This window comes from Peromyscus leucopus, chromosome 7, assembly GCF_004664715.2.
Source record: "Peromyscus leucopus breed LL Stock chromosome 7, UCI_PerLeu_2.1, whole genome shotgun sequence".
NCBI classification, from domain to species: domain Eukaryota; kingdom Metazoa; phylum Chordata; class Mammalia; order Rodentia; family Cricetidae; genus Peromyscus; species Peromyscus leucopus.
In genome coordinates, this window is record NC_051069.1 from 108,586,868 (window position 1) to 108,610,452 (window position 23,585).

The following is a 23,585-nucleotide window of genomic DNA, read 5'->3' on the forward strand; positions in this document are numbered from 1 at the left end:
AGTTATTCCCATGGCAAAGAATTTATCTGATAGAAATAACTGAACAGGAAAAAGAAAATTCCACAGATTAGAGTGCTGTGAGATTTCTATTTGCTAAAAACAGGAAGGACACCAAATGTTTATCGACAGAATTATAAGTAAAATAGACATAGTGTAGGTATGTCTAACCGTGTGACCCAGGACAGTGGTGAATATAGAGTAACACCAAATCATAAATTTACTTAAAACACTTAAATGATATTTTTGAAATTAAAAAGTTTATTTACTAAGCCTGGCATGGTGGCACACACCTTTAATCCCAGCACTTGGGAGATAGAGGCAGGAGGATCTCTGTGAGTTCGAGGTGAGCATGGTCTTCAGAGGGAGTTTCAGAATAGCCAGGGTTACACAGACAGAGCCTGTCTTGAAAAACTAAAATGTTTTTTTTTTCTTTTTTAAACTTATTTTATGTGCATGTATGTCTGTTTACCATGTGCGTGTCTGGTGCTCTCAGAAACCAGAAGAGGGTGTTGGATCACCTGGAACTGGAGTTATAGACTGTCGTTAGACACCATGTGGGTGCTGGGGTTGAATCTCCCACTCCCCAGGCCTCTGGAATAGCAGCCAGTGCTCTTAACCACTGAGCCATCTTTCCAGTCCCCCCACTTTGGAAACTCAATTTTGAGGTTCTCAGTTGTGACCTTTGTAGAAGACAGCATCATGTTGCAATGTTAAAACATTGGACAAGCCAGTGAGGGACATGACTCAGTCTGTCATCTTGAAACAAACATGTAAACTGCCAAGGAGATGTCAGACACACGACAATGAGCCACATGCCACAACTTCCTCAATGAGGCCACCATCTGGGAGAGACTTCTAAAATGGTTAATACAGTGCCACACAGGAACAGAGAGCAATTTGGAATCCAGTGTTTTTTTAAAAAGCAAGTTACAAAACTATACTGTCCCAGAATTCTCAAACTATAAATGAGGTCCAAGTCAGTAAATGCAGGCATGAAGGCTCTCCTGTGGTTAGATCATACATGATGCTTTCAGGGTGGGGGACAGAAAGCAAGCTGCTCTCACAGCCTGGGTCTTGCATTGGCAGCAGAGAGATAGTTATGGGTCTGCAGATCTAGGTATTGTTGGGCTGGCAGTAGACACAGGCTAGTTACTGAGGGAGAGCCTGAGTCAGTCCCAGACTCTTTTTCTGTCTCATCAGGGTTGTTCCCATCCTCCAAGTTATAGAAATAGTCTCCCTCAATCTCTAACCTTGAGATTCCAACAATATCTTAGAACAGTTCTATTTTCAATACCACTACCTAGTCAAGGGACGGGAAGGGACACAACTTGGCCAATGGAAGCCCTTCCCTGGGAATGTTGACCTTGAAATCAGAGAGAGATGAGGTCCTCCTCTGATGATAAAGCTATGGAATGTGGGCCTGGATTACCTGTCACTACTCTTTAAAGATCTGAAGGTCAGAGAGGGGACATTCTAGCTAGATTCAATCCTTGATTTCCACTCAGTCTGAGTATTTAGTCACCCCCTTATCCACCTGGTCATGGGGATAACCCTCACCAACTCTTTTGTAATTAGTTGGGTTAGAACCTTTGTAAGCCCCGATGATCAGCATTTACAGTAAGAGATATGTGTGTCTTTCAAGAACTGAGCAGAAAAATTTCAAAAACACTGTGGGACTGTTTTGTCGGCATCTGGTCCATATTTCTTGCATGTAAGATGCAGCAGGAAAAGTAGGTCTGTCCTCATTACAGAGGGTCAGAGTCAAGAGCTCGGGTTCTGAGTGGGGTCAGGGTCGTGAAGACCCTTTCAGAGCAGAAGAGAGCCCTCTCCCTCACTTGTGTACCGGGTGAAGCTGCTCAGGATGCTATCCTGCCTGCTCCTCTGGGATTCCGGCGGGAAGCTAACGTGGACGGAACGACCGCACAGGACAGCCAGGAACTTCCTGTACAGGTGTCCCAGGTATCTCCTGAACTTCTCCCCAGCGAAGGCGTAGATAAAGGGGTTGAGGCAGCAGTGACTAAATGCCACTGTCTCTGTCACGCTGAGGGCCAACCTCAGGCCCCTCTTCACGTCACAACTAGGGAAGAAGTTGTAGAATTTGAGAGTCTCCATGAAAATCACGATGTTGTAGGGTGTCCAGAAGAGGAAGAAGACCACCACCACAAGCAGGATGAGTCTGACGGCCCTGGCTTTCTTGCGATTCTTACAGGAAAACAAGGTCTGGATGATTCGGAAGTAGCAAAAGCTCATGATAAGCAGGGGCAGCACGAAGCCCAGGATGTTGACTTCCAAATTTCGGAGCACGGGCCAGATTTCCTGGAGGACTTGGGGGTAGTCACCCAGACATTCGTTTTCCTTTCTCTTTGTGAACATGAACTGGGGTGCCGCCACCAAGATGGCTGCTGCCCAGACGCCCAGGCTGATGGTGACACCATGCTGCACTGTTCGGTTGTTCATGGAGTTGGCGGCCAGGACAATGGCCAGGTACCTATCAATGCTGATGACCGTAATGAAGAATATACCCCCGAAGAAGCCGATGAAGAAGAAGGCAGTGGTGAGCTTGCACACAGCATTGTGGAGGCCTTCCTCACTGATGACATAGTGAGTCCAGAAGGGCAAGGTGGCCACGAAGAGCAGATCACTCAAGGCCAGGTTTAGGAGGTAGATGTCGGTGATGCCCTTGGGCTTCCGGCTGTTGGTGAGGGCCAGCACCACTAACAGATTTCCCACCAGGCCAAAGGCGAAGACGAGGGAGTAGAAAATGGACAGGAAGATGGTCCCAAAGTCCACGATGTCACCCACGTAACAGGCTTCCGCAGAATCATCATACTCAAAGTTCTCGTACTCTAGGTCCAAGTTAGGGAAGAAGGTGGGCATGGCTTGGTCCTGGAACAGAGGGCGAGACATTAGCCTTAGAGGATTACAGTTCTCTCTGGCTGTCTGGAGTAAACAGGAAGAAACACACTGACTGGTGGTTTACTACATTTCATCCTCACTCATGCTATCTTTTAAAACATTTATTTTTATTTTTGAAACAGAGTCTCAATATGCAGCCATGACTGGCTTGGAATGAAATACATAGACCAGATTGGCCTGTATCTCACAGAGATCTGTCTGCCTCTACTTCCTGAGTGCTGGGATTAAAGGCATGAGCCTACACCACACTGGCTGCTTTTTAAAAAAATGTATTTTATTCAAAATTAAGTGTTATGTGTGTTTGTGTGTGGGAAGGTACATGTGTGAGTGCAGGTACTTGTTGAATCCTGACAAGGACATTGGATCCCCCGGAGCTGGAGTTACAAGTGGTTTTGGGCTACCCTGCCATGGGGGCTACCCTGCCATGGGACTACCCTGCCATGGGGGCTACCCTGCCATGGGGCTACCCTGCCATGGGGCTATCCTGACATGGGGCTACCCTGACATGGGGCTACTCTGTCATGGGGCTACCCTGACATGGGGCTACTCTGACTTGCATCTCTTCACTCTCTGATGAGATTTAGAATTACCATGGAAACAGATATCACGGCGTGACTGTGAGGGTTTGATTCATTCATTTATAATATTTATAAAGATTTGTTTATTTTATGTGTACACATGTGTGTGCCTGATATCCGAACCAGAAGAGGGTGTTGGATTCCCTGAAACTTGAGTTACAGACAGTTGGGATCCACCATGTGGGTGGTGGGAATTGAACCCAGGTCCTCTGGAAGAGCAGCCAGTGCTCTAAACTGCTGAGTCATCTCTCCAGCCACATGTGAGGGATTTTAACAAGGGAGAAAGACCTACTCTAGCCAGGCAGTGGTGGCGCACGCCTTTAATCCCAGCACTTGGGAGGCCGAGGCAGGTGGATCTCTGAGTTTGAGGCCAGTCTGGTCTACAGAGTGAGTTTCAGGACAGTCAGGGCAACACAGAGAACCCCTGTCTTGAAGAACAAACAAACAAACGAACACCCTACTCTAAATGTAGATGGAGCCATTTCATGGGTTGGGTCCTAAACCTTACAGAAAAGGAGATAATGAGCCAAGCTTCAGCACATCACTGGGCTTTCCAACTTACAGGTGCATTGTGAGCAGCTGACACACTCCCGCCACCGTGGCCTCCCCCCTTCTACCAGAACAATCCCGTCAAACAGTGAGCCACCTCCTCAAGAAGGAAGATTCACGCCTGCTGAGTTCAGAAAGCGCTGTCAGGCAGTGTTCAGTATTGACCAGCTGGAATGTTGCTAAATCACAGAGATGCTTTCCTCGGAGAAAAAGGCCTGCAGCCTGGAGTCAAGAATGAGCTCCATCACAGACAGCCTCGGCCCAGTCCTTCACAGAAGAGCCTGTGACTTCTTCCTCCCGTAAGCCGCTTCTTGACCGGTATTTGGTCACCAGCCATGAGGAAAATAACCAGCATAGCCCCACACTCCTGTTTCATGGTACCCAGGACTTTCGGGTTAATACTGTGTGGGAGATGCCTTCATCACAATAGCTGTCCTTGGTTTGAGTGTCTAAGCTATCAGGGTATTCCCAGCCCCAACCCACTCCCTATTTGTTCTCCTATTTCCTCATGGGCAAGAATGGGAAAAGAGGACACTTTTCCATAGGTTGGGTGATAAGATGCGCCCTCTTCCCGTTTGCTTCCCCCAGGATGTGATGGTTGCTCACTCCATACTGCTCCCCTGGGCATCCTCTTCGGTCTCTTGAAACCACAGACAGAACTCTCAGAAGTCTCAAGGCATCTCAGAGCACACTTCCTGAATGCCATTGCCTCTTTCCCCATTGAAACGGAAAGCAAAGCTCATGGTTTTTAACAGAAGAAGTTTCCAAACCCACTGCACCCTGCTCAAGGTGGCTCCACCCACGGCTCCTTCCTGCATCACCTGCCTGTGAATTCTGCACCTCAGCCAGCCCCTTTTGTGATGGACTGGGCTGAGGCTGTCTGCTCTGGACCACTCAGGCTGTGATGGAGCTCTCCAACTCTAGGGCAAGTGTAGTGTCTTTGCTCCAAGCTGCAGGACCTTTTTCCTAATGTGTGACAAGACAATAACAGAACCTCTGCTGTTGTGTTACTCAGCAGCATCCAAGCCGGTCATCACCAGCCACCGCCTCACGGGCTCTCTAATCTCTACAGCTGTCACCTCAAGACCAAGGACACTGCTGTGTGGTTAGAATGCTTGCCCTGAAAGTGCAAAGCCTTGGGTTCAATCTGCACCATCGCCCTAACTAAGCCTGCTGGGATATGCTTGTAATTCCAGCAACTGGGAGATGGAGGCAGGAGGTCAGAGTTCAAGGTTACCTTACCTCACTTTATCTGCATAATAAGCTTCAGTTCAACCTGGGATATTTGAGACTTTGTTTCAAAAATAAGCTAGTAAGTCAATAAATAAATAAATACCCCCCCAACCCCCATGACATTTCATATGTATAAAGATGACAGATAAGCAAGCAGGAATTGTTACTTAGCCCCTGGGGCTTGTAAACGAGGCTTATCTTCCCTAACACGGGAAGACATGCCATGCGGTAATATGAAAGCAGACCCTTAGAGGTCATAAATGAGGGACCCAGGAAGTCACTTTCTCACTCCTTCTACCTGTGTGAAAAGTTAGCAAAGCTGACCTCAAGAGGAGCCCAAACCAGGACTCAGTGTTCTGCCTCCGTGTGCCTGGGTTCTGTCTGGCAGCCCACAGCTTCTGTGAACTAATAGACGGTGAACTCGGAGCCTTCGGGCTTGAAGGGGGGTGGGGGTCCCTCTGCAGACTGAGCTGTTTTAAGGAGAGAGCCTATTCCAATGTGTTACTCACAGCAGACACTTGCAGAACCCTTCCAACCGTTAGACACACCCGAGCCAGCTGTGGAGTCTCACGTATTGTCAGACCCTGGGCACTGTGGAAATGTGGTATTTAAAAATATTAATTTTTTCCACTGACATGAAAAGTACCCCATTTCCTGCTTATTTTGAAAGTGGAGGAGAGAGAGTCGCTCTTTCTGAAGCTCTCTGTTCAGTCCAGACAGAACGAACTGAACCACAGTGAATCTGGAGGACAAAATACCAACCCTGCTTCAGGACAAACCCTGAGATCCATGTGAGGTCCCAAGGACATTTGTGAAAAGGTTGGAAGAGGCTGTGTGTCTGAGTCTCTCTGGAGGATAAGTTAGTGGTGGAGGCATCGATCCTGGAGGCTAAAGGAAGGGAAAAGGAGATGAAGTCTTTACCACACATGCTTGGATTTTTTCTTAGCCATGTAAAGTAGTCTCCAACTGGAAAATATTTTAATTGATTGACTTTCAATTTTAAAAATCAGCAAAAATATGGATTTTATGAAAAGCTAAAGTAAGTAATAATACAATGACAAGTTCCAAGAAAGTGCCACCTTCCAATTGTGGCCTTCTGGAGAATTGTGCAGGGAATGCAGATGTCTTTTGTAGCTGTGGGTCCTGGGCCCTTAGACCTGACAGTCCTGCAGGTACCTGGTGTACTGAATGAACTCGTGAGCAAGTGAATGAGTAAAAGCAAGACCTAGAGGACTAAGGTAAGCCTCAGCATGTGGGGCCCCAGCAGGGGCTGGCCAGGCTCCACAGCTGGAACATTGTGGGAAGGATCCTCTCTCACTCATCACAGTGGCCATGTCTGTTGGTGGGACAGACATTCGTGCCAGAAATCTCAGCAGCATCTGTGTCTTCTAGGCAACTTATGAGAAGCTGTGTGAGTCAGAGGTGACACACTTGTACATCTCTTTTATCTACCTGGGCTTGTAGGCTGTGTCGTCAGCAGATGAGCCCCAGAGCCTAAGGATTCCACTGAAACCTCACATCAGCGAAGAACACTCTCTTCGCCTGACTCATTCTCTAACCTCATAGCCAGAGCAAAGAAACCTTCTGGTCTGATCTGAGCAAGCCTTTTTTTTTTTTTTCCTTCTGGGTCCTCTGAGATAGCTAGAGGATTGGGAGGTGAACCTGAAAACAGGGCTTCCTGGCAGCCGAGAGAGTCCAGCCAGGAATCCAGGTGATTTTCACTTTGAGGCCAGCCTGGGCTACATAATAAGGCAGAGGCCAGCCTGAGGTCACAGGCCTGCCCCATGGCAGTTAACCCGAGGTTTTACTAACTGATATTGAACTGTGGAGTCTGAGTTGAGCCCAGAAGCAGAGCTTGGAATGTTCTAGATCAGCAGTTCTCATCCTGTGGGTCTCCCTAAGACCATCGAGAAACAGATATTTACATTACAGTTTCTAACAGTAGCAAAATTACAGTTATGAAGTAGCAACAAAAATAATTTTATGGTTGGGCTCACCACAACATGAGGAACTATTAAAGGGTCTCAGCATTAGGGAGGCTGAGAACCACTGCTCTCGATCCAGATGGAAATGATTTCTGTATGACCCACTTTCTAAAACTCCCTCCTCACTCTCACTGTCCATCCTGGCCATCCTTTCTCATGCCCACTCCCTTATTCCTAGCTTTCCTCGTGCGTGGGGTGGGGGTACTTTCACCCTCAGCTTCCAATCAGTTCCCTGTCTCTTTACTTCCCTTCCCCTTAGGCGGCCAAGTTCTTTTCTTCTTGCGGGCATCTTTTTATGATGTGCCCTCGCTTTGCCTCCACATCCTGGTTATTGATTTTTAAATCCAGGGTCTCTCTCTAGATCTTCACTCTCCTGGGTCCCTCAGTGTGGCTTTTTAGTTTGTCCCCGAGGATTGAACTCGGGTCCCAGGCTTGCAGTACAAGCGCTCTGCTGACAGAGCTGTGGCTCCTGCTGTCTCTGGCCGTCCTATTTTCTTTCTTTTCCTTTTCTTTTTTTAAGCACACATGTCTCAGGGCACAGAGAGAGCAGTGGCTGCAGCAGGAAGGACATTTCACAATTTCCACCCAGTTTTCTGTGCCAGTTAGTTGACTGATGGCCCTCTGCTTGTATAGCTAGGAGCCCACGTAAAGTATCTGACAACGTTACCCAGCAGGGTTTAGCCCACATCAAAGGTACACTGCCAAGCCAAAAAATACCACCAAGGGAAATCGAACCAGAAACTACAGAAGCCCCTGGGTAAAGGAGTCTCCTCCTTCGAAAACATGCCATTATTAGGGGTTTGACACCTCTCCTCCCTTTTCCTCTTTAAAGCACTATGTGGTGTTTGTTTATTTCTATCAAAATAAACTGCAAAAATTTAAAAGCAAATGTTTTATCACTTTTTTTAAGTAATGGAGAAACAGCCTCCCCCCCGCCCCCAGACAGGGTTTCTCTGTGTAGTTTGGTGACTGTCCTGGATCTTGCTCTGTAGCCCAGGCTGGCCTTGAACTCACAGAGATCTGCCTGGCTCTGCCTCCCGAGTTTAGGGACTAAAGGTGTGCGCCACCACCGCCTGGCAGAACAGCCTTTTAATAATAAGACAGGGTCTCATACTATCACTCATACTGACCCAGAATTTCCTATTTAGCCTCACTTGGCCTCAAACTCATTGTAATCCCCCTGCCTGAACCTCCTGACTACTGGTATTAAAGGCGCAAAACCAAGCTCATGTTAATTAAGTCACGTAGAGTGCATGAGCAAGTCGTCACGCTCACAGGCAGGCTCTGGGAAACCGGGAATGTTGAGCACACAGCTTGTGTCTGCAGTGGAGGGATGTGGATGCCTGCTTTCCACCCAGAAGGCTGGGAATGGATGTAGCACAGGGGTCACCAACCTCTACAGGACATGGGACATCTCCCCTAAGGATGGTTCCTATTGTCTGAGAAACAAAGATAAAGGTAAAGGTCTAGGGAGGGAGAGCCTGGGATGAACAGACTAGCTGGGGAATTTGGGTGTGGCCTGGCCTTACAGATAAGAACAGGTCACTAGGCTCACTAATACTAACTATATCCATTCCAATTCAAACTGTTTATGAATTCATTATGCTGCATAAACTTTGGGTCAGATTAATTTTGGTGTGTGATTTAAAAAAAATTATTTGCAAGGTTTTGTATAATAAAGTGTACTTTTTGTTGTTGTTTTGTTTTTGAGACAGAGTCTCTCTATGTAGCCCAGGCTGTTGTCCTGGAAATGTAGATCCGTCTGGCCTTGAACTCACAGGGATCCTTCTGCCTCTTGAGTGTTGGGATTAAAGGCATGCACCACCATCCCTGGGCTATAAAATTTACTTTTTAAAAAAGAAAAGCTAGCTGGGTGGTGGTGGTGGTGGTGGCGGCAGCGGCGGTGGTGGTGGTGGCGGCGGCGGCGGCGCAGCAGCAGCAGCACACACCTTTAATCCCAGCACTTGGGAGGCAGAGCCAGGTGGGTCTCTGTGAGTTCAAGGCCAGCCTGGTCTACAGAGCAAGATCCAGGACAGCCAGGGCTACACAGAGAAACCCTGTCTTGAACCTGCCCCACCCAAAGTATTTGTTGTCAAAACCCCACACAAATAACAACAAAAACCAAAACCCAGACAACCAGTGAGATGGCTCAGTGGGTGAAGGCATTTGACGAGAAGTCTGACGACTCAAGTTCAGTCCGTGGAATGAACGCACTTGGAAGAAGAGACCTGACTCTGGGAGCTGCCCACTGACCTCTGCACACACACCAGGATACACATGGCACACATAGTAACTAACGTAATAAAAGAATTTACAACCATTCTATTTCAACATGTTGTCTAGGGATCATCGCTTCTTTGATGGGGGTCAAGCTATGAAGGAAAAGCAGGGAAATAAATAGTGTGTCAGTCAGGATTGTGTTAACACGTAGAAAGGAGACTGTGGTCAGGCAGGGGTGTGAGGGAGGCTTGGGGGTCCTAGCAAGGTTCTTTTCATTGTGTGGTGTATGGTGTGTGGATGTATGTGTGTGGATGTGTTATGTGTATATGTGGTTTGTGCATGTGTGTGGTCTATGCATAGGTATGATGTGTGTGTGTGTGTGTGTATGTGTGTGTGTGTGTGTGTGGTGTGTATGGGAATGTAAGTGTGTTTGGTGTGTGTGTAACTACTTGTGCATGTGTGTGGTCTATGCATAGGTATGATATGTGTGTGTGTGTGTGTGTGTGTATGTGTGGTGACTATGGGGATGTAAGTGTGTTTGGTGTGTGTGTGTACCTACTTGTGCATGTGTGCTATTCTTCAGCACTTTCTACCTTCTCTCTTGAGACAGGGTCTCATTGTCCTGGACGTTTCTGGGTAGTCCAGGCTGACTGGCCCGTGAGCCTCAGGGATCACCTCTGCTCCTCAGTGCTCCAATCATTAGTGTGCACTGCCACACCAGGGGTTTTTATGTGAGTTCTGGGGGTGGAGCTTGGGCCTTGGAGCTTGCAAGGCGGTTAGCACATTATGACCCCCCAGGAGGAGAGGCAGACCCCAGATTCAATCAGAAACCCTCGGCTTCCTTTGGTTTTTCTTGGCAGGAAATGACATGAGTGACATAAGCATCTCCCGCTCCTGAGACTCCTGGGCACTAGTGTCATCAAGGCTGGCTAGGGCCCTGGCTCCATCGCCCTGGTTCCATTGCCCTGGCTCCATCGCCCTGGTCCCACTCCTTACCAGCCGAGTTTGGAACAGTGTGTGAGTTCGAAGCTCACCCCTAAGGGCCTGGTTTGGAAGTCTTCAGGCTTAGGACTCTGGGCTGGAGGCTGGGCTGGGGAGGTACAAGTGGATGTTCTGGACCACAAGCAAAGTTCTCTGGTTTGGGAAGACCGTGCCTGACATGGCCACCCTGGCACAGCTCGCTTGGGAGAGGAAGGAACTAGAACTCGTTTTTAAAGTGGACCGGCTCTAGCATGATGTCTTTTCTCCTGTTCCTATGACTTGGGGTCCTTAACAGCCTCCTTTGAAAATCGTCAGTGATTTTAACATCCCTAAAGTCACGGAGCTTCACTTTCCCTGAAGTAGCAGACATATATTGTTTTAAAAGCACATCTATTTATTTACTTATTATTTATATGTATGTGTGCACATAATTGCACAAGCTGCAACATGTGGTCAGAGTTCATCTTAAGGTACTTTCTTTTTACCACGCATGTACCGGGATCAAACTCAGGGAGTCAACCTTGGCAACAGGTGCCTGGTCCACCGTGCTGGCCCATATTGTTTTTTAAGCACCAAAGAAGGTCCAGTCAGTGTGCACAGGACTTTGTACACCACTCCCTAACCTTCACAGTGCACTCCATTGCCTGGGTCTCACCACTGGAAAGCAGGAAGCTGCGTCTTCACGGTCAGTGATGCGCAGCGTTGTCCAGGGCCGAATCAGGACTGTGTCCCACGGCCTCTCTCTGCAATGGGTCAGCCCAAGTGCAGGGAGGGCAGGTTTTAAGCAGATTAGAATTGGGTAGGTTCTCCCCAGGGAACAGGGGTGGGTGAAGGCCAGGTTAGGCAGACTAAATTTGGGCCGGAACTCTTTTCTGCCCTGGCACCCTCCATAAAAGCAGAGGGGCGAGGGAAAGAGGAGGCGGGTGCACAGGATTCAGGGAAACTTGCAGGATTCCTACTTCCTCTCAGGGAGCTTCTAAGAGCTGCAGGCAGTCTCTGAGGAGAGGAGTCTTACTTCCTGTAGCTGCCCGCAATGGGTACAAGGAGCTCCCAGGAGGCAGCTGTCATGAGTGGGTACCCCACTGGGGTGAGCTTGGGCTAACTCAAGAGCATGCTCCTGTAGTGACCCCATAGACTCACTGCTTCACCACACTAGACTTGGGTATGGGGCTGTTCCTGCTGCCCAGGGGCCATCTCTGTGGCAAATGACGTTTGTTTACCTCTGTCCCAGAAGTCACTGAACACCCCCTCCCGGGGCCGTTCTGTTTTCCAGAAGCCCCTGAGTCCAGGCACTGCCTCCACCCTGCTGCTCTCATAAGTGTCTGGGGCTCAACAGGTCAGGGCTTGCAGGGCTTGCTTCCTCTCAGTAGGCTCAGGTCCTCCCATGACCTGTGCCTGAGCAATGTTTTCTTCCCTCCTCAAGTATTGCATTTCAAGTAGTGGAGACGGGGGGGGGGGGGGGGGGGGGGGGGGGGGGGGGGGGGGGGGGGGGGGGGGGGGGGGGGGGCGGCGCGGGGGAGTTAGGGAACTTGGTGGGAGGGAGGAGGGAGGGAGGAGGGAGGAAGAAGGGAGGAGAGAGGAGGAAGGAGAATCCTCAACTCTCAGCCTTTCTGGACTCTGGCTGTAATCGCCCAGAGCAAGGCTGCAGGCACTTGGGGTCTGTGTTTGCCAGAAGATAACACAGTCACTGAGGAAAAGCCAGCTGCAGCTGTCCTCAGGGGCCTCTGGAAGGGTCTGTCCATGTCAAGCAGGAAAAGGTCTGTTCTTAACTGTTTCCTTCCAAAGGCCACATTTCCTAGTGGCGCAGACGGCTGAGCCCTGAGCCATGGTTATGAGCATTTATGAAACTGAGAAATGAGTTTGTGCCCAGTTTATTATAAATGCCATAAATGTTCATTACAACAACTGGAGAAGTTGCCAAAATGGTATTTGAGAAAAGGGAAAATAAAATCCATGAAACTATGCGACTTTGCAGATTCGGGAAATACTCTTTCAGTTTTTCTCCATATAAATGCATATTTATAGTAAAAATGCTGCAGTCATTTTGAATCATTATCATCAGTATCGTTATTGGAGATAGGGTCTCAAAAAGCCCAGGCTGGCCTCAAAATTCCTATGGAGCATGGATGCCCTTGAGCTCCTGACCCTCCTGCCTTTGCCTCCTGAGTGCTGGGATCACAGACGGAGCCACCATGCCTGATTTATGTGGTACTGGGGATTGGACTCGGGGCTTCTTGCACACTGGACAAGCAGTCTGCCACCTGAGCTACATTTTCAGCATAGCGATTTTGTTTTTATATTCTCAGGCCTGTATACAATCCAGGGGAACCTCTGAGCACCTGCCCCTCGGTTCTCGGGATTATCAACTCACAGTTAATATTTCATCTAGCTCCTACTTCATGGCTAAATTAAACGATTAATTTCATCTATAAACACTCAAATGTGGGTCTCTGAAGAATAAGCGCTTTTTAAAAAAGGAAATAAAAACCATCAACGCTAGTTTTTGTAGCTGTTATTGTTTGTTTAAGATGGAGTCTCACACTAAAGCCCAAACTGGCCAGAACTCACGACATAGCCTAGACTGCTTTCAGATTTATAGCAATCCTCCTGCTTCAGCTTTCTAAGTGCTGGGATTAGAGCATGAACCACCAAGTCTGACTGACAGTTGAATTTTAATCTTTAAGAACACCAATATTTCCTATCACCCAAATGTGATTTTATATCGGCTGCCTCCACCCCTTTCTGGTAATGTTCAGCCTGAACCTTTCTCCACAACGCTAAAATGGAATTACTCACGCTTCACGTTGTGAGTGTTCAAAAGATCTAATTGCAGACCCCCATCCTCCACACCCCACCCCAGTTTTATCTGCATCTTCAGGAAAATGGACACAGAAAGCAAACACATCAGGTCCCTGGCTGGCCTGACTCTTCCCACCCCAGGTGTGGGAGGAGTCCTCTGCACTTACCTGGGGAGATAGGAACGGAACTTCTGCAGGAAATGCCAGTCGGTCCCCAGTCCCACACAAACTCCACCAGACGCCAATGCTTCCCTCTCTCTGAGGGCATCTTATTTGTGAAGTTAGCCAATAGCATCTGGTTTCCTGTGAGGTGGCCTATCTTTAGATGCTGTGGCGAGCAAGCTCAGAAGCTCCAGGCTGGACCAGTTATCACAAGGGAGCCTGCATTTCAAGTCTAAGGGCCTGGTGCCTGGGGCAGACCTGGGGATGGCTGGGGGCTGTGTCATATGTCCCCAGCTAGATGACAGTCCGCAGCTCTGGAGGCCAGCAGAGCACAAGCCAGGCCTCAAGATCTCATTAATAGGGGCCTCAGGCAAGCTGTGAGAGCCCCTCAACTTTCCATCCATCTTAGAAAGCATCTGGTACCCACTGGGCAGCCCTGGGCATAGGCTCCCTGACCTCGTCGCCTTTCACTTCGGCAAGGTCTACTGCCCGCCTGTGCCTGCCTGCTGAGGGCACACACCGTGGGGAGGTTCTTAGGAGGCTGTTTTTGAGGTAGAAGCACCACACTGAAAGTGCCTGCCCACCAACAGGCACCCACCCCATTTGCTCACCTTCCCCTGCAGAGGCCAAGAGCCCTCACAGGCTCTGACACTGGCCCTTTCCCTAGGCCCCAGCAGCTAGGTCTGGGATACCCAGAGTCAGCTCCTTGTCCTCACTCTGTCCCTCGTCAGCTCTTGATTTTTGTTTTTTATTTTTATTAATTCTTTGGAAATTTACACTAGGTATGTGGATCATGTTCATCCCTCCGCCTACCTCCTCCCACATCCACTGCTGTTCCAAACCCTCCCAACCTTGCTCCTCATTCATTTCTGCTAAACTTTTTTAAAGGTTTATTTTATTATCAATTATGCATATGTGAATGTGAATGCAGGTGCCCATGGAGGCCAGAGGACTGAGATCTCCCTGGAGCTGGGGTTACAGGCAGTTGTGAACTCCCACCATGGGTGCTGGGAACTGAACTTGTGTCTTCTGCAAGGGCAGTATGTGCTCTTAGCCACTGAGCTGTTTCTACAACCCTTTCTTTGGTTTCGTTTGTTTGATTTTGTTGTTGCTGAGACACGTCCCACGTATCCTGGGCCGGCCTTTAAATGACTCTAGAGTTGAAGACGACCTGAGCTTTTCATCCTCCTGCCTCCACCTCCCAAGGGCTGAGATGTCCCACCACATCTGGTTTATGAGGTGCTGGGGATCAAACTCAAGGGCTTCATATGTGCTGGGCAAGCAGGCTACCAGCCGAGACATGTCCTCGACACACTCAGCTCTCCCCTGTCCTCAGCCACACTCAGCTCTCCCCTGTCCTCAGCCACACTCAGCTCTCCCCTGTCCTCTCCACACTCAGCTCTCCCCTGTCCTCTCCACACTCAGCTCTCCCCTGTCCTCCCACACTCAGCTCTACCCTGTGCTCCTGTCTGGAATCTGGCCAAGATTCTCCCACTGTTCCTGTCAAACAATCTCATCAGTGTTCATTTCTGACACAACTCCATCTCCAGCTGGGGCCTGGAGAGCACCCTGTGCCCACCAATCCCTTCTGTCTGTCTGTCTGTCTTCACCTCAGCATTCCAAGTATGCAGAGAGCAATTTCGAGCTCTCCAGGTTTAACACTCAGGGCGCTTCCTCTGCTCCCTGTCTGTCTGTGAGCTTGTTCTCAACAACCTTTTACTTCCCACTGCATTCTAACCGCTTCCTCTTCCTCCAGACACACACACACACACACACACACACACACACACTCACACACACACCGCCACACCGCCACACACACACACACACATACTCACACACACACTCACACACACACACACACACACACGCCCCCCCCTCCGCACACACACACACACACACACACACACACACACACACACACACACACACACACACCCTTCCCAGTGCGTGTGCTGGGAGTGCTTGCCTCCCTGCCTCACCTGCTGTGGGCTGACAAGTCAGCCTGTCCTTTCCATGGGTGCCACAGCTGATAGAACTCTGTGATGAGTGTCAGCACACTCGTGCCTGTTTCCTAGTCCCCCGGATGGACACCCACACTCACTGAGGAACACAATATTTAGGAGAGGCACTCAGCTCATGAAGCATTCCATTTTAGAGTGAGAAAGGAAGCAAGTCTGCTTTGGGACCTGAAGGCAACAAACAATACCTCATCAGTGTGTATGTGTGTGTGTGGTGGTTGTGCCACATATGTATACTGTGTACAGCATAAATGAAATCCAGAAGAGGGCACTGATCCTCTGGAACTAGAGTTATAGGAAGGTGTGAGCCATCTGATGTGGGTACTGCGAACCTAACTTGTGACCTCTGGAAGGCAGTAAGCACTTTTAACCACTGAGTCTCTTTCCAGCCACTGATTTGTAGCACGAGTTACTAGAAGATCTTATAATAAAATCAAACTCGGGAGCCAGGTATTGGGGTGAACGCTGAAAGATCAGAGAAACAGAACAAGCCACAGCTTCCTCACCTCACCAACTCCTCAGATGATCTTGTTTCCTCAGACTGGAAGCCTCTGAGTCCTCATCCGAATGGTTCTCAGCTGAACTGCTGCTCAAAAGCCTAAAAGCTTAACCAGACTCTAGTTCCTGGTTTTCATGCCTTATATACCTTTCTGCTTCCTGCCATCACTTCCTGGGATTAAAAGCGTGAGTCACCATGCTAGGCTGTTTCCAGTGTGGCTTTGAACCGGATGGATCTCTGCCTCCCAAGTGATAGGATTAAAGGTGTGTGTGCCACCATTTTCTGGCCTCTATGTCTGTCTAGTGACTGTTCTGTCCTCTGACCCCAGATAAGTTTATTAAGGTGCACAGTATATTGGTGGACATACTATCACCACACTGATTAAATTATTTCTTTTAAAAAACTATTTTTATTATTTTATGTATATATGTGTTTACCTGTATGTTTACCACCACATGCATACCTGGACCCCAAGAGGCCAGAAGAGGGCAGTGGATCCCAGGTCCCCTGAGACTAGATGTATAGATGCTTATGAGCCATCAAGTGGGTCCTGGGAATCAAACCTGGGTCCTCTGGAAGAGCAGCCAGTGCTCTTAACTGCTGAGCCATCTCTCCAGCTCCTTGCCTGGTCTCAGGAACAGCCGAGTGCTCACATCTTGATCCAAAAGGAGGAGGCAGAGAACACTGGGAAGGACTTTTGAGACCTCAACGTCCCCACTCCCAGTGACGCACCCCTTCCAACAAAGCCACGCTCCTAATTCTTTCCAAACAGTTCAGCCAACTGGGTCCAAGTGTTCAAACATATGAGCTATGGGGCCCTTCCCATCAAACCACCACAGACCACAACTATTTACTGATCGTTAAGCCATTGAGCTCTGTCCTCCTGTAGGTATGACCTGTGTGACCGACCTGCCTTCCTTGTTTGTTCTCAGGGACAGCGGCTCACACTGGGATCCAGCACTTAGGAGGCTGAGGTCAGAGGAGTGCTGCTACCTGGAGGCCAGCCTGGACTACAGAGTGAGGTCTGCTCTCAAAACAGCAGCAACAACCCGAAAACAATCAAGGCAAGATTAGTGTAAGTTTTAGAAATGACACAGGAGAGTGGAGAGATTAGAAAGTGGGGCACTCTTTCTAATCTCTGAGGAAGGAGCACTGTCTGCCTGAGAGGCTCGGCTCGGGCGCCAGGAGGGCTCCAGCGCCAGGAGGGACCGGGCAGCGCGACGGATGCCTCACTTGTCAGGGAGCCACGCAGAGCTGCCCTTCCCTCAGGGTCCTCTTTCCTGTTTCCACCCAATCCTCCAGCAAGGATCGAGTGGCAGCGGCCTTTTCTTCTCCAACCTGTCAGACAGTCTTCTTCTACGTCTCTGAAAAGCCCTGTTTACTATTCATAAAAAAAAAACCAGAAAATCTCAAATCTTAGTGGGGAAGCCCTGAGCTGTGCCCTGTGCTCCCACACCGAGAGGCTAAGTCATGACCTGCAGTGTGATGTACTGAAATTCAGTTTTAAGCAGGTAAACAAGGGTAAATGGTACGGGTCAGACCGCTGTTACATTCTCGGTTATGCCATCTGAAAACCTAGGACTTGGGGTATGGCTCGGTGAGTATAGTGCTTGCTATGGGTTGATCTGCACCATGCAAGCAGGTGTTGCGGGTAGGGGTGGGGGTGGGTGGGTGGGACACACACACCTGGAATCCCCACGCTCTCCTGCACCCATGCAAACAGGTGTGTGTGTGGGAGGGGGCACACCTGGAATCCCATGATCTCCTGCACCATGCAAACAGGTGTGTGTGTGTGTGTGTGTGGTGGGTCACACCTGGAATCCCAGCACTCAAAGGTGGAGATGGATGACTTCAGGGTCATCCTGGGCTGCATGGCATGTTTGATGCCAGCCTGTGAGGTGCATGTGCAGGCTCCTGAGCTGGGGCCATGTGCACGTCACAGGTGACATCCTCAGAGCCAAGCCAAGCTGCTGACACGGGAGCTTGGACTTCCAGGCTTCAATCCACAGAAACAAGGTGCTGCTGCTAAGGCCCCAGACTGTCACGGTTTGTCACAGTAGCCCCAGCAATTAAAATATCCAGTGGGTGGGGGGGGGCAGGAAGGGGGAAAACAAGGGAATCCATGGCTGATATGTAAAATTAAATTAAACTATAAAATAAAATAAAAAAAAGAATAAGACCTGAAAAAAAAAAAATCCAGTCAGATGTCTTTATCAGGCTCGCTTGGAATTCCCCAAGGAACTGAGGATGACTTTGAACTCCTGATCCTCCTGTTTCCACCTCCCAAGTGCTGAGATTATAAAACCCATTCAAAATAATGGGTTTCAAGTTTTCACTGTATCCTTGCACCTTGCTCATGTTCCCACTTCATCCCCTTCCTCCCTGTCCCCCATCCATCCCACCTTCCCTGTCCCTCCTCCCACCTCCCGACCCCCTCTCTTCTGTTCCCTGGCTGGCACCTGTAGCTTTAATTTCCGACCTTCTGTTTCAGGTGAGGAGCTGTGAGGCTGGAGGAAGTTAAAGGGATCACTTGAGGCCCCTGTCACCCGCATCAGAAATTTACATATGCAACATCTGGCCTTGGGAACCAGGTAACTCTCAGAGCAGATGCCTTCAGGGCCGCAGTCAGAATAGGTGGCCAACACTCCTGGAAGGCCCTTTCTCCAGCTCAACAGCTCAAGGTTGGTCTCACCTTCCCTCAGTGATTTCCTATCTGAAAATCTTGGGGCTCCCCCTTGAGGCGATGAGGTAAACTTCTGCCTGAGGCCTGGACTGAGACAGGCTGAACAGCACAGCAAAGGGCCCTTACAGCAAGACCTGGAGCTGAGAATTAGACCAGTGAGCCCACCCTGTGCGGTGGAGGTCAGGTCCAGCCTCCAGCCATCAGCCTGTGAGCTGCATGTCAAGGGCCCAGGGGACTCAGGGACCAGTCACTTCCCGGTGTGCTTCTCCGAATTTGCATTTAGACAAGACGAGGATTTCCCTTGACTTTTCCCAGAGCAACCATTCATTCAAGAATGTATTTTAAGGGCCTGAGAATTCTGTGCCACCACTAGAACTGGGTCACATGACATTCAGAGGGCTAGCACTATTTGTAATAGCCAGAACCTGGAAACAACCTAGATGCCCATCAACGGAAGAATGGATTAAGAAAATGTGGTACATATACACAATGGAGTACTACTCAGCAGAGAAAAACAATGAAAGCATGAAATTTGCAGGCAAATGGGTGGAACTAGAAAAAATCATCCTGAGTGAGGTAACCCAAACCCAGAAAGACAGTCATGGTATGTACTCACTCATAAGTGGATTCTAGATATAAAATAAAGAACAATCAGACCACAACCCATAGAACCGTGGAGGCTATATATATAGCATAGAGGTCCCTAGGACAACTGTGGCTTATAATAAATTTCGGTCTTACTCAATTATTGAAAAAAAATAGCCAAATGAATGGAAACACATGAACTATGAACCAAAGGCTGAGGGGCCCCCAGCTGGATCAGGCCCTCTTAATAGGTGAGACAGTTGATTGGCTTGATCAGTTTGGGAGGCATCTAGGCAGTGGGACCAAGTCCTGTGCTCATTGCATGAGTTGGCTGTTTGAAACTTGGAGCTTATGCAGGGACACTTGGCTCAGTCTGGGAGGAAGGGACTGGACCTGCCTGGACTGAGTCTACCAGGCTGATCGCAGTCCTCGGGGGAGGATTTGCCCTGGAGGAGGTGGGAATGGGGGGTGGGCTGGGGGTAAGGGAAGGGGGTGGGAGGGGGGAGAACAGGGGAACCCGTGGCTGATATGTAGAACTGAATGGAATTGTAAAATAAAAAAAAAGAGTGTTTTAAAAATAGTTCTCAATTTCCATTCCTAGTCAACAGTTCTTATTCTCTATGAAGATATATATATAGCATACAGTCATGTGTCTCTCCTCAGAGGGGTTTTACCTGAGAAAGGAGTCAATGGAGCATTCTGTCATTATCTGAACATCACAGGGTAGCCCTTACGCAAACTGAGAGGGACCTGCGTCACTACCAGATGTCATCTCTTAGTACTGTCATTGAACGAACACGTGGCTCATGGTTGACTGAAATGAAACATTTTTATATGGGAACTCAGAATAAAGCCACCCACGGAAACCAGCACGGCCATTTTCTCAGAGCCAATCGCTTCAGCCAACAGAGGCTCTGGGAAAGCCAGCCCTCCTCAACAGGAAGGAGGAATCAGCAGGTCTGGAACTTCATGCTGGCCCCGAGAGACGGGGGTTTAGGAAGGCCACTCTGTTACTTAGATGCCACCTGACTCAGTCTTTTTTCTGCGTCTGGTCATCCTCAGTTTGTGGTCCCCAAAGTCTACCTGGGGGAAGGGGGGACTCTGGGCAAAAAACAAGATTCAAGGAACCTTTGGGATGGTGAGAGTTTCCACACTCTCTGGCTGCCTCACTCCATACGTAACAGGTCCCACAAACAATAGACATTTCTAAGGACACTAGTCAGCCTGTCCGGTAGACATCATGGCTGTGTGCTTTCGCTCTCAACCAAAGCCCTTTGTCCTTTCTAGCTCTGCTGGACAAATCTCTGCCTCTGTAGGCACAGCAAGCCCTGGTGTGTGTGTGTGTGTGTGTGTGTGTGTGTGTGTACATACTTGTGTATGAATGCCCATGTTTTTTAGTTGTGTGTACCCACGTGCATATGGAGGTCAGAAATCAGTATTAGGCATCCTCAGTTGCTCACTACCTTGTTTTATTTTATTTTTTTTATGATTTATTTAGGAGCTGGAGAGTCTCAGTGGTTAAGAGTGCTTGCTGTTATCACATAGGACCCGGGTTCAGTTCCCAGCACCGGGGGCTTCACAATCATCTGTCACGCCGGTTCCAGGGGATCTGGTGTCCTCTGCCGACCTCCATGGGCACCAGGAACACAGGGCACAAACATGTAGGTGAGGCATCCTGCATATAAAACAAGACAAATCTTTAAAAATTAAAAATAAATAAAGATTATTTTATGTGTGTGAATGTTTGTCCGCATGTGTGTGTGTGTATATATATATATATACACACACACATACATACATACATACACACACACACACACACACACACACACACACACACACACACACACATTCAGCACATTTGCACAGTGCCACAGAGACCAGAATAGGCCGTCAGCTCCCCACAGAGCTGAAGGTACAGATGGCCGTGAGTTGCCATGTGGGTGCTGGGAACTGAACCTGGATCCTCTGCAAGAGCTGTAAGTGCTCTTAACCTCTGAGCCATCTCTGCAGCTCCTTCCTCCTGTTTTCTCATTGAACCCAGAGCTCAAAGCGGCTGGTCTGGCTGGTCGCTCTCCCCACACTCTGGCTACAGACATGCTCCACCATGCCCATATTTTACAAGAGGTTTTTTTTGGGGGGGGGGCGGATCATGTGTCTATGAGTATATTTCCAGAGAGGAGTGACCTGGGAGGGGTTGGAGCACTGAATATGAGAGGTCCCATCCCTTGAGCTGAGGTCCTGGGTTGAATAAAGTAAGAGAAGGAAAAGGCAACAATGGCGTTCTCCTAGCTCTGCTTCACGCTCCACAGAGATGTGAGCAAGCAAGCCTCTTGCTGCCACTGCCAGGACCTGGTCTCACTGCCATGGCCTCCAAGCAGGATGAACTGCACCCCTTGAATCATGACCCAAAACCCATTCTTCCTCCCTGGAGCTGCTTCTTGTCAGTTTTTGGCCATAGTGAGGACAAAAGCAACCAACGCGTCACCTCAAACTTAAAGGGACAAAGGGAGGGAGAGGTCTCCAGAAACAGAGCAGAGGGCGTCCTGGGGGAGGAACCAATCGAGCAAGGTGACCTTTGGGCAAGAGAGAAAGGGGATACGACCGATGAGTTTCCAAGAAGTCAGTTGGGAAAACAGTCCAAATTATTGAAGGATGGAGTGGGAAACATGGCGTGAACCTGGATCTGGAGGGAGGTATCAGTGACTTTCTTTTGTAACATGACCTAAAGTAGTTTATAGAAGAGTTTATTTGGCTTAAACTTCCAGAGGGAGAGCCCACAATGGCAGGGAAGGCATGGTATGGGGCAGCCTGAGAAGGAATCAAGGCATCACATTCTCACCCCATGACGCCAAGACCGGGAAGTGGTGTGACACCATGAACTGTAAAAGGCTACTCCAGTGGGATGTTCCTCCAGCAAGGCTCCTTGTCCTAATCATATGACCCCCCCAAACAAGTGTCACCAACTAGGAACTAAGTGTTCAAATACAGGCGCCTACGGAGGACATTTCTCATTGAAACCACAAGGAGTAAGCTGAAGATGCCTGGCATGACTTAAGCAAAAGTCCTAAGAATATGAACTCACAGTCAGAAGTTCAAAGCACACAAGAACAGGCTGACACAAATAAGAATCAGGAAAGCACTGACTCTTAACAGCAGGCCCATCTCAGATGCAGACATCATAAATAAAGAGTATAAAATGAGCCCAGGGCGGGGGTGGGGTGGGGTGGGGAGTGGCACACGCCTTTAATTCTAGCACTTGGGAGGCAGAGGCAGAGGCAGGCAGTGAGTGTAAGGCCAGTGTGGTCTACAGAGTGAGTTCCAGGACAGTCAGGGCTACACAGAGAAACCTTGTTCCAAAAAAACCCAAAAGAAACAAAACAAAACAAAAACAACAACAAAAAACTAAAATGCTCAAGGAAACACAGGAAGGTATTAAAATATAATAACGTATAAGATCATCAACTATAGTTTGAATAAAAGAAAACAACCAAATAGATAGATATACTAGAAATAAATTACACAGACTGACTGGAAATATGAACTCAATAAATGAGTTGAGTGGTGAGTTAAATACAGATGAAGAAGGGGTGGACTTTACGTAGGTTCTGATGCTGGTGTGGCCTGACTTTGTACAGAAAGACACAAGATAGATTGTGTGAAAGATTAGGAGACTTGAGATACAGGATGAGGACTCCTTGGAATGTGTCTGATCAGTCTCAGAAGACTATGGTGATATTTTATTTGTGCTGAAATGTGATTTTATTTCTATGTTAATAAATAAAGTTGCCTGGGGGTCAGAGCTAATAGCAAGCCATTTAGCAGAAGTCTGGCAGTGGTAGCACGCACCTTAATCCCAATCACATGACAGGCAAAGTCTCTGTGTGTTCAAGGACACAGCCAGCATGGAGACACACACCTTTAATCCCAGTACCAACCATAGAAGACCTGGAGGTCTGTATAGACAGGCAGTGAAGAGGAAGTCATGTGGTTGGGTTTAGAACTAATGAGAAGGCAGAACAGAAAGGCAATAAAAAGACGGGTCACACAGGAGAAGGTCTCTCTCTCAGGGGAAGGATGGCAGCGACTGGTAAGCTAAAGGCTATTTGCTAATGCTCTGACCTTTTGAGCTTTTAACTCTGTATTTGGCTCTGTGTTTCTTATTTAATAAGACCGTTTAGAATTCCATCTACAGAAGACGCCTGTTGGGGAAGACTCAGCCTCAGTCCTCATCTTCTGGTGTTCACACCCTTAAGTGATGTCCTGTGCTGAGTGTGGTTAGTACCCATGACTTGCTTCTTATCACTAGACCACAGAAGAGGTAGTGGGACACGTCTTCCGTGACTAATGTCTTGTAGGTTGAGATATCTTTCGT

At 48.6% G+C, this 23,585-nt stretch overlaps 1 protein-coding gene across 2 annotated transcripts; it reads right to left on the bottom strand.

The window, feature by feature from the left end:
• Positions 1-892: 892 nt before the first annotated feature.
• Cx3cr1 (C-X3-C motif chemokine receptor 1) lies at positions 893-13,583 on the bottom strand. 2 transcript variants are annotated; one of them, XM_037208043.1, is made up of 3 exons: positions 13,429-13,583; positions 6,039-6,164; positions 893-2,886 (listed from the first exon to the last, which is right to left on the bottom strand). In XM_037208043.1, exon 3 carries the CDS (start codon positions 2,875-2,877, stop codon positions 1,807-1,809), a length of 1,071 nt encoding a protein of 356 aa, XP_037063938.1. In that variant the 5' UTR covers positions 2,878-2,886; positions 6,039-6,164; positions 13,429-13,583; the 3' UTR covers positions 893-1,806. The 2 variants fall into 2 exon arrangements, with proteins under 2 accessions (XP_037063938.1, XP_028710552.1); XM_028854719.2 differs by lacking the exon at positions 6,039-6,164 and having other exon boundaries at positions 13,429-13,579.
• Between the last annotated feature and the right edge of the window lie 10,002 nt (positions 13,584-23,585).